This window comes from Tasmannia lanceolata, unplaced genomic scaffold (assembly GCF_043159265.1).
Source record: "Tasmannia lanceolata isolate RefF3 unplaced genomic scaffold, GAP_Taslan_0.1 ptg000002l, whole genome shotgun sequence".
NCBI classification, from domain to species: domain Eukaryota; kingdom Viridiplantae; phylum Streptophyta; class Magnoliopsida; order Canellales; family Winteraceae; genus Tasmannia; species Tasmannia lanceolata.
This window is the reverse complement of record NW_027518679.1, coordinates 7138684-7153433: the sequence shown is the minus strand read 5'-3', so window position 1 is coordinate 7153433 and position 14750 is coordinate 7138684. Positions and strand designations below refer to the sequence as shown.

General features: G+C 40.5%; 1 protein-coding gene across 1 annotated transcript in view; it reads left to right on the top strand.

Annotated features, from left to right (window-relative positions):
- LOC143887873 (uncharacterized) overlaps nt 1–14344 on the top strand; it is a 67046-nt gene extending 52702 nt beyond the window's left edge. The window contains exons 7-9 of the mRNA XM_077392112.1: nt 12659–12926; nt 13354–13493; nt 13548–14344. Coding sequence (XP_077248227.1) covers nt 12659–12926; nt 13354–13493; nt 13548–14344 — 1205 coding nt within the window. The remainder of the gene's footprint in view (nt 1–12658; nt 12927–13353; nt 13494–13547) is intronic.
- Nucleotides 14345–14750: the final 406 nt, after the last annotated feature.

Sequence of the window (14750 nt, the reverse complement as noted above, 5' to 3'; positions counted from 1 at the left end):
TTTCTCTGTAACTTCGGAGGCTCCTTTGCCAATACAACGCCGTTGTGCTGCCGAATTTCGGAGACCCCAACGTCCTATTATGTAAATAACGCCGTTGTTCTGCCAAAATCTCAGCAACTTCCAAGTCTCTCCCTCCCGATCAAGCGCGGTTGTGCTGCCCAATTCTTTTAGTAAAATTACATTACTTAACTAAAGTCTTATGTAATTTCCTTTACAGGGAAAGGTACGAGTTGGTGACGTTATAAACACCCGGCTCCCATTGCCTAGGGTTTATAATATAAATCCCTCTACCTTTTCCTTACTTTCTGTCATTTCCTTTACAAAGTAAGGTACAAGGCGGTAACATTATAAGCACCCCGACTCCCATTGCCTAGGGTTTATAATACAAATCCTTTCTGCACTATCATTTCCTTTACAAGTAAGGTACGAGGCGGTAACATTATAAGCACCCCGACTCCCATTGCCTAGGGTATATAATACAAATCCCTCTACCTTTCTTTTACTTTCTGCACTGTCATTTCCTTTACAAAGTAAGGTACGAGGCCGTAACATTATAAGCACCCCCGGCTCCCACTGCCTAGGGCTTATAATACAAATTCCTCTGCCTTTCTTTTACTTTTCGCACTATCTATTTTCGTTTGATTTTAGGGGCCTACATGGAATCAGTTGCAAAATCCCTTTGGGATTTGTAACATATGATTTCAAACAGGATCGAACCGAACCGCTTATTGTGGACCCCGATCCGAGAGAGGTGGGGGACGAGCCCTCGGAAGTCTCTCTAAATCATGCACGTGAAGGAGCTCTCTACCAAGGAACTCTAAAAAATGTGCCCTTCACAGCATGAATGGCGATGTGAAGTGAGATACCTCTCGATTCAGGGACTAGCCCGGATTCAAGACGTACCTTAAACAGAGAAGAGTCGCCATCCAAGGAAATAGGCCCTGGATCCCATACTATGCTCTGTTGCAATGAATAACCAGAGATATAAAAGAAGTTTCGTGCCTGGTTACGAATTTGGAAGGTCCGAAGAGCACCTCATCCACCTAAGTGCAAGCACCTGGTCTCTTATGCCATTTATTTATTAATTTTGAAGAGTTTTGGGCGAAATTCATATGAAATGGGAACATATAACCCCGAGTGGACGTCTACCTAAACATGCATGACCCGGGGATAAAATAATAAGCATGCACAAAATAAATGGAAGAAGTGTCACCTAATCACAGCTAGGTTATGAGTGACATCCCTAACTGGTGTCTAAGTTCTGATGGACAAATACATGCATGCTACAGCTAAAGGTATAAGGCATGTACAGGAAAGTAAGAAAACACTACGAAACATACAACACACCTCGACATCACATACGACTCGACACGACAAACCCTAGAATCTAATGTGATACTCGGACCAAGATGACCATCCATCCCGGCTGCTCTACCTATCCCGGCTTCGGAAAGAATCAGAGTCGACGTAGTTCGGTGTCCTATTCTAGACTACTATGCCTAACCATCTAAGACCGCTATCTTAGATCGATCAACTAGATCTGACTAGTTTTTAAAGCTTCTTGTGCGATTGCTTAAGTTCAAGTGAATTGTAATTTTTTGGACTCCCTATATACCTTAACTAATGCAAAGTTAGCCCTAAACTAATGCAGGTGAGCTCTACATCCTGTGTGTAACTAGGCTGTATGACCTAAGAAAAATAATGGGCTAACTAAGTGCATCCTAGTCTAGCCATCGGCTCGACTAAGTGTCTAACCGACCACGACTCGAGGCCTCCTAACTCTAGGGACACTCACACGACAGGACACAAAGCATCAGCATAACTCGGACATACTCCTAACTCTAAGACACCCCAAACTTCTAAGACAGACTCCTAACTCTCGGGAAGATCTTTTTGAAAAGGTTTTGAAGAATTTTTGTATTTTTAGAAGGTTTGAAATGTTTATTTTGAAAGGTTTGACTGAACTTGGGATATGAATCCCAAGCTGCCTACGTACCATGTGGAAAGAGATCAAGCCAATTTCGAAACAGAATCTCCTAACTACTCTCCTAATGACTCATGAATTTTGAGAATGCTTTTGATTTTTCAGATGTTTTTCAAGTGTTTTTGGGTTTTTAAAACAAGAGGACAGATTCCTATCATCAGAAAGGTAGGACAGACTCCAGATATCCCGCAAAGGTTGGACAGCATCCTATACTTTGCGGGGAGGGCTAGATGAAACCACATCTCTGCAAGGATTTGGCAGCATCATATAGCTTACAGGAGTGGATAAAATCACATGATTTGATGAGAGGAGGTTGGACAGAATCCTAACCCCTATGATGATAGGACTGACTCTTGAAACTGACTCTCTAACTAAGGACAGACTCCTATGCTAGTGACTGACTCTCTAGCTAAGGATAAACTCCTATGCTAGTGACTCTAAAAGAGATGCTTATGAGACATGGCATGTCTCCTAGGGATGGACTCACTAATGAGACAAAGCCTGTCTCCCTAAAGGTATGATTTTCTCTGCATGAGACATAGCTTGTCTCCCTAAAAGGGTACGACTCTAGCTAGTGCTATCATTGCTCTTGCAATGATAAAAGGATAGAGTATCTACCAGACCAAGTCGGTCTTCCACTAGAAAAGGGTGCAACTTTGTGAGACTTGAATAGTCTCCTATAGGTTGACTCATTAATGAGACAAAGCATGTCTCCAAAAGATGGGTGACTTTTCTACCGAAACATAGCTTGTCTCTTTAAAGAGGGCTCTAAATAACTCTTTCACTGCCCATGCAATGAACAAGGGAACCTATGTCTAAGCGTGTCTAAAGTACTAGGAAAGTCTTCTAAATAGAAGAGGGGAGTGCTACTTGGACTGAGCAAGTCCCCTAAGGATGGACTTGGACTAACGTCTTCATCGCCGTTGCAATGAATGGATTACCTAAAGTGTAAGGGCATCTAAAAGATGAGAACTCTCTACCTAAAGAAGAGGGGAGAAGAACAGAGGGTACTACCATATCCGGTAAGTCCCTCTAAGGATGGGCTTGGGCTAACGCCTTCATCGCCATTGCAATGAATGGATTACCTAAAGTGTAAGGGCATCTAAAAGATGAGAACTCTCTACCTAAAGAAAAGGGGAGAAGAACAGAGGTAACTACCATATCCGGTAAGTCCCTCTAAGGATGGGCTTGGGCTAACTCCTTCATCGCCTTTTTCTCTAGATCAGAATAATAAAAGAAAATAGCATTATATCTGCACCGATCTTGATGAAGACGAAGACATTTCATAGAAATTTCAATATTATTTTATCCGATACAGCAGACTAATTATTCAATGAGCCAGTTTATTCATCACTTTTACCCAAATCACACTCTACTAAATATGACAAGCTGATTCTTGTTATTTTATTTATTATAGAACTTTCAATAAACAAAACTAGCTCTTACAAAGGAAGTATTCACCAAAATGCTAATTTTTCTGTTATAAAGCAAATTATTGATTCATACAATTTATAATAAATTGAACCAAATTGAACCACACATGTAATTTATAAGCTCTAAAATACGTTATCATTTCATCCTAACATAAGTCCTAAAGGCCATCGAAACCTAACACCAAAAATAATTATGCCCTGTCATATGCTAAAATAAATTTTAGTGAATATCTTTCAATCAAAAGAAGTGAAGAAACAAACATCCATGTTGTTAGAATCACAATTGAAAATTATGATAAAATCTAATCTTGGTGACTAAAAAAAATCAAAATTTAAGCTTAGCCATTAAATCTGCTGTTGAAAGAATGAACATAAGTGTGAACTATCATGTACAAAAACATGCTTTGGTATCTTCAATAGAATATGTCAGACACATCCTTTCTATGTCAAACACTAGCATTCAAATAATTAAAATGGGATCACATTTATGAGATTACACATTCACTGGCTATTATGCTAGGATGATCCTTATACTATGATCCATAAACTTTCATAAGAACATAAACATAAGGTACTTTATAAACAAGAAATGAACTTAATTGCTTAACTAAACATTATATTTTGCTTTCTTAAACAATGCCTAGCAAGAAGAAATATTTCATGTGAAGTCTAAAAACATCATCAACATTGAGACTCGTACAGAGATTCTTAAAAAAAAAAAAACAATTAACTAAATAGTGTTGGACATACGAAATTGTAAGAGGACATGAAAAATCCAACTCAAAGCCAAAGAGCTATACATCAACAGATGTCATAGTTGATTGGGACCAATTGATACCTGTCTTTGCAATAGAAATGACTACATAGTAGCTAGAGTCTACCGGTCATAAAATCTATTACTTATAAATGCCATGTTATAAAATCATACAATAATTAGTATCTTCCAACCCTGTCTATTAAGCACAGCTCAAAGCATTCAAAGTATATAACCTAGACTTATTCAACTAAGGACCAACACCCACCAAATACAGGCATATTTATAGGAAAATAATGAATAGATTGACTGACGTTGCCAAAGTAAACCATAACTGGATATAAAGTCTAAACAACTTTTGGGACACACTATGACACAATATGTAAAAAAAAAACAATATAAAAAATCAAAAGGCTGAATAGAATTACAAAGCAAAGAGCACTGATTACGAGATCATCAAGCATGATTAAATTGAAATCCTCTTTTTTTTATAAAACATATATCTTAACAAATTTTAGATGATATCATACATATACGCTTAAGCTTGCTACACTATCATGAGATGATCTAAATCTCAAAAAAAAAATTGAAGAACTAAAAGCTTTGAATCATATTATAAAATCACCTTGTAAAGAAATAGATTTTTCTTATTTCGTTAGAATCAAGGATCAAATATAAAACTTATATTGTTATACCAAAATGAATCTCGAAATTTGAACCAGTATATTTAACTATAAATCTAAGATTACTAAAAAAAAACTAAAACTTTCAAGACAAAAACTTCTAGTCAAAGCCTAGAATCTGAATCCAAAAGCCCAAAATTATTTTCAGGTTAAAATAATCAAAGAGCTTATCCAGATCTGATAACAATTTCAATGCTATTTGAATCAAGCTAAAATTCTTTTGGCACACATGCTAATCAACACAACAAGAACCAAATCAAACCTAAAAAAAACTTGAAAGAATAATACCTTATTTACGCCTTATATCTTCTCCGAAATACTTCGGAAACAGTGCTTGAGTTGCTTGTGCTTCCTTACCTTATGAATTGAATAGATCAGATTTTTGATCCTCCACCACAACTATTTATTTCTTTGCAACAACCTAGATTTTGCTCATTTTCTTCCTTCTCTACCTTCTTAACTATTCCTTAGACTTGAAAGATGTATATTCAAAGCAGAAATGAGTTAGGATCTGAAAATGGCCGGAATCTGATGAATTTTTGGCCAGAGAAGAAGGATCAGCAGGAGATGAAGATTTCAATGTGAAAAATCAGGGTTTCTAATAGTATGGAATAATAAGATCTGCTAAAAAAATGAAACTGAGAAGAGATTTATGGTGATTGAATGAGTAAAAGGCTAGGCCAAGAAGAAAAAGGAATCGAGCGGAAGTAATAGTGATACCGGCCGGAGCTCCGGCGGACTTGCTGGAGAAGATGATCGAGATAGGGTTTGGATCGGGAATTTGGGGAGAAAATATCTCTCGCTCTCTCTCTCTCTCTCTCTAAAAGGGGAAAAATGAAAAAATCCTCTCAAAAATAAGCTTTGATTTAGTATTTATAGATATTTTTGGGAGTTGATATTGGCACTCTAAGTTTTGATGGGCGCATGGTTGCGCAAAGAAAATGATAGGCGCGCGGTTTTGCGTGTCCTATTCGGCTCTCGGTCGGCTTTCTCCAGGATAATTCACCCCCCTTCTGAACTTGCACCACAATACCATCTCGGCTCGTTTGCAAGGTAAACGCGCTCGGATTTCAACAAAAATTTATGGGGATCTTGGTGGGACCCTAACCTACCTTGGGGTGAAATTTGGGGCTTTAAAACTCTAATTTGGTTGGGTTGTGCCCAAACATGGAGAGTTTAGGGCCTGGTCAAAATGGGGTGTCTACACTTATTTTCGGATTTTTTCTGTAAATTCATTTCATTTACATCATGGAATTAAGTTCAACCAAAATAAAGGATAAAAAGATAAATTATCCTGATTCAAATCCTTCGAAAAATGCCAATCCAAGTTAAGAGACCTGATGAATCCGGGCAAGAGAGGTGCCTAATACCTTCCCCGATTGTCACCATAACCCTTACCCAGATATCTGTAAGGATCGTGTCTTAAGCAAACAGAGTAAAATATAAAGTTCTAGGCCCAAAGCAAAGGAACTCCTGATTACTATTATTCCAACAAAATTCAAGTTGCTACTCATTTCCTTGGAAGAATAGACACAGGTCCTAGGCCCTAACCTAGGTGACGACTCTGAGTTTCTCTAACTTGCGAAGTCAGGATCACGGTCCTGAGTTCGTAAGTAACGCTGATCAAATAACACTCCCATAAAAACCCGATGTGGTGATCCCCTGTCGTCCTGCGCAACACGGGAAAAAAACCGGATACCACAGCGGTACCATCAAAGATTTAAAACTCAAATCCGATGGATATATGTCATGAAATTAGTAAAACAAAACGTGGATACTTGATCTCCATGTTTTTTGGATATTGAGTTCAAAACAGTTTATTGGACTCAAAATTAAACAGATGGCGAAATACCTATTTGAATCTCCTTTTTGATCACTTCCATTTGGATTTCCTTTTGGCATGGGACGAGACGGATGTTTCTATATATTTGATTAATGATAACAAGGAAAATTAAATGCACTTCCCAAGTAAATCTGTCCTCTTTTTCCTCTTCAGGTACGTTTGGCTACCAAGAATTTTAAATGATAAATCAGTGTCTCAGATGAGGGTGAACTGCTAAAAAACAGGATACAAAAAACATGAAACTAGTGTTTCCAGAGATGAGGAGCAGCAAATTCTACTCAAAATCAGACCGACAATTCCTTATTTTCATCCACTTTCCAGGCTCTTCTCAATTGTGCCCTCTCAAATCTCTCTCCTTCTCTCACTGCCCTACCCTCCACCACTTGGATTTTGGACCGAAATTTTGGATTTCGGTGAGGGCCGAAACCGAAACATTCCAAAACCGAAATTGCCAGAATTTACCAAATTTCTTAAATTTCGGCAAAATTTAAGATGAAATATTAATTTTTATTCCTTTAGGCCATGTTTGGATACCCACAAGATTAGGATTTGGATTTAGTTCATATTTTGAACTGGATCAGATCCTTTAGATTTCCAAATCAGCTATGATAGTGCAAAAAATTCCTATTTTCAAATCTGTTCTGCGAGACATTATTTGGAAATCAATATTTGTGGCAACTTCCTTCACCGTCGCTGCTCCTCAACGTTGCTACGGCAGCAGCGAGAATCCCTCCCTCCCTCCCTCCCTCTCTTTCTCTCTCTCTGAAAACATGATCATGAAGATGATTGATGTAGTTTGTATCCAAAACTCAAATCCAAATCAAAATACAAATGCATGAGGTATCCAAACAGGCCCTTACATAATTTCAGCCGAAATTACAGAAATTTCGGACAAAAAAACGACGATTCGAGTGCCCGTTACTGAATTTCGGCCGAAATTTTTGGATTTCGGCTAAAATTTCAGTTTCGGATAGGACCAAAATTACCTCCGAAACCGAAATTCAAAACCTTGGCAACACATAGCCTTCAAATAAAACGCTTGAAAAAAAAACTTAGAGCTCTCTCTCTCTGGAAATTTTGTCTACAAATATAATTTTTCAATTTTTCTGCCTTAACAACCAACTAGGCTCAGAATCAATAAAAATTAAAAAAATCCTTCAAAGTCTACATGATAGAGAAATAGGGATTTTTTTGGGAAGTGATAAATCCGCCCCTTTTGATTACTTGGGACGCCCAGTAGCAGTGTAACAATAATGACTGCAGAGGGGCTGATGTACTTCATGGTAGAAGGATTCAATGGGGTTGATTGCCACGTAAACTTCAGCTGGGTATCCCAAGTAATCAAAAGGGGCGGATATATCACTTTCCTGTTTTTTTTTCTTTTGGGGGGCGGGGGTGTTTATCGTTTCCCTGAGAGAATTATGCTTTGCTAGGGGTTTTATCTTTGACTAAATATGTAGGATGAGCTTCCTACTCAAATAACCACGTGTACGGTTGGTATTGCAGAAGCAATGATCGGACAATTTTAGAGACTGGCGATAAGGTTTAGGGGTTTATCGTTTCCCGAGAGAATTATGCTTTGCTAGGGGGTTTTATCACTTCCCGAGAGAGAATTATGCTCTGCTTGGGGGTACAGAAAAAACAAAGAGAATGGTGCAAAACTGCAAATATCGAAGTAAAGGCAAGGCAAATATTATCTTTGACTAAAGAAAATTTGACAGAGGGGGGACAAATAAAAGAACTAATATCAGAGGGGTCAAGTGTATGCTGAAAATGACAGAAGGGGGTCAAAATTTGGTTTTCAAAATTTTCAATGACGAGAATGCCCTTGTGGCAGAAATAGGTGATATGACTTTCAAGAATAAAAAAGCATTTCAGTTTCCCTCTCTTTCTCTTCCCTCTTCTCTCTTCCCTCTTCTCTCCTCCCGTCTGTGTTTTTTTTTTCCCGGCCTCTTCTCCGGCGATCTCTACGGGTCTGTTTGGTTCGTGAATCTCGGCGGGAAGGGGAAGGGGAAGTGAAAGGGGATTTGTGCAGAATGGTAATGAAAGGACCTTATGGGGGTGGGGTTTTGAAGTAACGTTTGGTTGTAGGGATGCTTACTAGGATTTTGTTGGAACTAAATTCCCAAATGCTATTTGGTTACAAGAATTTAGCGTAAGATATGCGACGAAGCAGTGCGTGGAGCCTCATCCGTCGTTTGAGAAGGCCATTCCTGTTGAAATTCTAATATAGAAACTCGGTTTTGGGGGTTTGCCATTCGGTTCTCATTGGAGAGCCACGTGGGCCGACCGTATCCCGACATTGTTGTGGGTGTTTTGACCATCGGGTTTGAAAAACACAACCAAACAACGTGCCGGCATCTAAAATTCCCACGAAATTCTAATGAGATGCCTGATTTTTGACAACCAAACAGAGTTGTAGGCAATCTCTCCGGCGATCTCGACGAAGGTGAAGCACGTATGAAATCTGGAAAACAGTAAACCCTACCTGGTCTCAGTTTATTTTTCATGATTTGTCTTCGGTGTGAGTACGAAGTAGAGATGTAGTTTGTAGTCAGTTGACAAATTTGTATTCTCACCTGTCATATTAGAGATGTAGATGTAGTTTGTAGTCTCACCTCTCATACTAAAAGCTTTTGAACTACATTTATGCTTTTGAACTTTCCATGAATAAAAGCTTTCTTAACATCCATTTATTTTGAGCAACAAATTCTTGAAACTAACAAATAAATATTAACATTAAAGAAATTGATGCTTTAACAATAGGAGTTGAGTGTATATTTAGAGAAAAAATAAACCATTTGTGGCAAACACACCGTTCTTACAGTTGGGGTACATGTTTCCAGATGGCATTCTTATACAATCACATATCTTTCTCCGTTGCCTTCACCCCCTTGTTATCTTTCATATTATTTTCTTTACTATCTGAAAGAAATAATTTGCAAAGATTTTATTTAAGAGAAATGTGGCAGTGTGATATGATAATGCGCAAAGGGTGGTTGTGCTCCATAAGATATTGCTATTATTAGTAATTCAAAACTCATGCTATCCCATTTAGCTTTGGTGTTAAATGTGAAAGTGCTTGCGAAAAGAAGACAGACATGAGTTTGAAGAGTGTAGGGATTGAATTTTTGAGGGCCCATAATCCCTTCTCTAATACCATGCATAGCTCCCCTCTGTTGCCCTTGAGAAGCCCCCCTTAGGTACTAATAACCCCTTCTTTGTAGCTGAAAACCCATGCCTTTGAAGTTGAGCACCATCTTTGGATTTGCTGCACCCTCCAAGGGTACTTCTCCTACCCCATTTGAGGGCCCATAATCCCTTCTCTAATACCATCCATAGGTCCCCTCTATTGGCCTTGAGAAGCCCCCCTTAGGTACTAGTAACCCCTTTTTTGTAGCTGAAAACCCATGACTTTGAACTTCAGGACCATCTTCTGGATTTGATGGACCCTCCAAGGGTACCTCTTCTACCCCATTTGAGGGCCCATAATCCCTTCTCTAATACCATCCATAGGTCCCCTCTGTTGCCCTTGAGAAGCCCCCCTAACGTACTAATAACCCCTTTTTGGTAGCTGAAAACACATGCCTTTGAACTTTAGGACCTTCTTCTGGATTTGATGGACCCTCCAAGGGTACTTCTCCTACCCCATTTGAGGGCCCATAATCCCTTCTTTAATACCATGCATAGCTCCCCTCTATTGCCCTTGAGAAGCCCCCCTTACGTACTAATAACCCCTTTTTTCTAGCTGAAAACCCATGCCTTTGAACTTCAGGATCTTCTTCTGCATTTGATGGACCCTCCAAGGGTACTTCTCCTACCCCATTTGAGGGCCCATAATCCCTTTTCTAATACTATGCATAGCTCCCCTCTATTGCCCTTGAGAAGCCTCCCTTTGGTACTAATAACCCCTTGTTTGTAGCTGAAAACCCATGCCTTTGAACTTCAGGACCTTCTTCTGGATTTGATGGACCCTCCAAGGGTACTTCTCCTACCTCATTTGAGGGCCCATAATCCCTTCTCTAATACCATGCATAGCTCCCCTCTGTTGCCCTTGAGAAGCCTCCCTTAGGTACTAATAACCCCTTTTTGTAGCTGAAAACCCATGCCTTTGAAATTCAGGACCTTCTTCTGGATTTGATGGACCCTCTGAGGGTACTTCTCCTACCCCATTTGAGGGCCCATAATCCCTTCTCTAATACCATGCATAGGTCCCCTCTGTTGCACTTGAGAAGCCTCCCTTAGGTACTAATAACCCCTTTTTGTAGCTGAAAACCCATGCCTTTGAACTTGAGGACCTTCTTCTGGATTTGATGGACCCTCCGAGGGTACTTCTCCTACCTCATTTGAGGGCCCATAATCCCTTCTCTAATACCATGCATAGCTCCCCTCTGTTGCCGTTGAGAAGCCTCCCTTAGGTACTAATAAGCCTTTTTGTAGCTGAAAACCCATGCCTTTGAACTTGAGGACCTTCTTCTGGATTTGATGGACCCTCCGAGGGTACTTCTTCTACCCCATTTGAGGGCCCATAATCCCTTCTCTAATACCATGCATAGCTCCCCTCTATTGCCCTTGAGAAGCCTCCCTTAGGTACTAATAACCCTTTTTTGTAGCTGAAAACCCATGCCTTTCAACTTCAGGACCTTCTTCTGGATTTGATGGACCCTCCGAGGGTACTTCTTCTACCCCATTTGAGGGCCCATAATCCCTTCTCTAATACCATGCATAGCTCCCCTCTATTGCCCTTGAGAAGCCCCCCTTACGTACTAATAACCCCTTTTTTGTAGCTGAAAACCCATGCCTTTGAACTTGAGGACCTTCTTCTGGATTTGATGGACCCTCCGAGGGTACTTCTCCTACTCCATTTGAGGGCCCATAATCCCTTCTCTAATACCATGCATAGCTCCCCTCTATTGCCCTTGAGAAGCCTCCCTTAGGTACTAATAACCCATTTTTGTAGCTGAAAACCCATGCCTTTGAACTTCAGGACCTTCTTCTGGATTTGATGGACCCTCCGAGGGTACTTCTTCTACCCCATTTGAGGGCCCATAATCCCTTCTCTAATACCATGCATAGCTCCCCTCTGTTGCCCTTGAGAAGCCTCCCTTAGGTACTAATAACCCCTTTTTGTAGCTGAAAACCCATGCCTTTGAACTTCAGGACCTTCTTCTGGATTTGATGGACCCTCCAAGGGTACTTCTCCTACCCCATTTGAGGGCCCATAATTCCTTCTCTAATACCATGCATAGCTCCCCTCTGTTGCCCTTGAGAAGCCTCCCTTAGGTACTAATAACCCCTTTTTGTAGCTGAAAACCCATGCCTTTGAACTTGAGGACCTTCTTCTGGATTTGATGGACCCTCCGAGGGTACTTCTTCTACCCCATTTGAGGGCCCATAATCCCTTCTCTAATACCATCCATAGCTCCCCTCTATTGCCCTTGAGAAGCCCCCCTTACGTACTAATAACCCCTTTTTTGTAGCTGAAAACCCATGCCTTTGAACTTCAGGACCTTCTTCTGGATTTGATGGACCCTCCGAGGGTACTTCTTCTACCCCATTTGAGGGCCCATAATCCCTTCTGCTGTAATTTAATTAAGAAAATATTATATCATTGCCGGATGTAACATGTTAAACTAATTTCTCGTAGATTTCGTCTTTAAACTAGATTTCGTACTGTGACCTGTATACTTGAAATGCAATGTTCACCTATGATAAATTATTTCCATGCTTCAGTCTGGTATTAAATGTACTGAGAAAAAATATGTTATCATCTTCTTCTCATGTTTAAGTCTTAACCATATCATATACTCCTTTTGCAGACAAGTTTTCAATCAGGAAGGTCATATTTTCTTCTTTCAACGTGTGCCTCCGAAGGTTTTGCTTATGTCGGCCTCTACTTATTCGCCTTGAGAAGCCCCCTTTACGTACTGGTTCTTATCAAATCTTGTCTGCCCTTTGCAGGTCTTCGTAAACTGGCACGCACAATGCTTTCTCTACTGTTACACTATGATGGCATACTGAAGGATGAAGTTAATTGGGAATATGTTGGTGGGAGTAAGAAATTGTTATTGGTAAGTCCCCGAATGAATCTTAAAGAATTGAAGGCTCTAATCCACAGTCGAATTGGGAGTATTGGAGGACGGGTGTCACTATCCATCAAATGTCGATATGTTGTTGATCCATATATAAGCACTCTAATCGACGTCGATAGCGATGAAATCTTCCAATCGTTGGTTAAGGTGGTTGAGAAAGATAATTTCAACTCTGTGATGCTATACATAACAAAAATTGACAATTCTGCCCACAAACAATGTCATACCTTCTACTTCCTTTTCACCTCGAAATCCCTCTCATAACCTGCCCATACGTTTGACTTCTGTACCACCGATTCCCTCTCAAAATCCCTCTCATAATGCATGCATACCTCCTACTTCCGTTCCACCGATTCCACACCTAAGATATCCATCGGAACGAGTAACTGTCACTCCCGACTCTCGTTTTGAAGTAGACTTAGAAAGAGAATATGAAACAGAATTGGGTAATACAAGCATAGGAGGTGACTCGGCACAATTTAGTTCAAGGTATGTCTTGTACAATTTTATTTATATTGAAGTACTCAATCTACTATCCTAATTTTATATTGTTGAACTGTGTAGGGTACGAGTTGACCTAAATGAAAACTTCTCGGACGATATGTATGAGAACCCTACCTCCGAAGATATCATTGTCCCCGGGAATGATGCAGATGTGCCGTTGGAGCATATTAACATTTTGGAGGATGATTTTCATGTCTTCGGTTGTGATTTCGAAGAATTTAGAACTGCAGATGACAATGATGATGATCCTGCAGAGGATGATGATGAGGATGATGACGAGGCTGAGGCTGAGGCTGAGGTTCAGGATGACGAGGGTGATGAGGCCACCCATGATCCTGAAAATTATAATGGAAATGAAAATCAGAACGAAGATTCTGGTGAAAATCTTAGGCCAACAGAAGTGGCTCCCCCTACCGCCAATGGTTGGCCATTTCTACCTGCTGGCACAAGTCGGCCACTGGAAGTAGACGACATGTATGTTGGGGCTGATGAGGTAGATGCAGATAATCTTCAGTTCGATGAGTTAACTGTTGGGGCTATGTATCCAAATATAAAGCAGTTCAAGAAGGTCGTTAAGGAGTATGCAATTCGGCAGCGATTCATGTTCAAGAAGTCACGGTCAACTCCCAAGAAGTATGCCGTTGTATGCAAGGAACCAGGTTGCAAGTGGCGTATATCAGGCATTAGCCGTATGACTTATGTGTTAGTGAAGAAGTTTGTGAGCGACCATACGTGTACATCTCACTTAAAGGGCAATGATAATCATCTAGCTACATCCCCATGGGTTGCCGAGACATGCTTACCCCTATTTGACCGTCTAGAAGATGTGGGGACAATGATCATAAGACAGTACATCAAGTCGCACTGGGGTATAACCATGACCTACCGTAGAGCACACCTTGCGATGAACATCATCCTTGAAATAAAGTGTGGAAATGTGGAGGACTCGTACCGCTTGCTCCCTGCACTGATAGTTGAGATGATGAGAACAAACCCGGGCACCTACATGCGTGTTTTTTCGAGCGAGAGATCTACGTCCAGGGGGAGATGATAAATTTGCTCGCTTATTCTGGGCATTTGGTCCCAGCATACGTTCTTTCCAACGAACACTCAGATCGATAGTTTTGGTCGATGAGACGCATCTACGTGGAAAGTATCTTGGAATCTTACTGATCGCAGTTGGGGTAGACGGGAACAACGGATTAGTTCCATTAGCTTTTGGTGTTGTCGAGACTGAGAACGAAGATAGCTGGTGCTGGTTCCTCTATTTGGTGAAGCGGCACGTATTGCCTGAGGGGATAGGCGCATTGACCCTGTGCTCCGATCGACAAAAGGGGTTGATGCAAGCAGTGCCTAAAGTAATGCCTATTGCAAACTATAGCTACTGCATGCGTCACCTCGCCGCCAATCTGTACACCGACTTCAAAGACCCTTTACTTAAGAAATTGTTCTGGAGA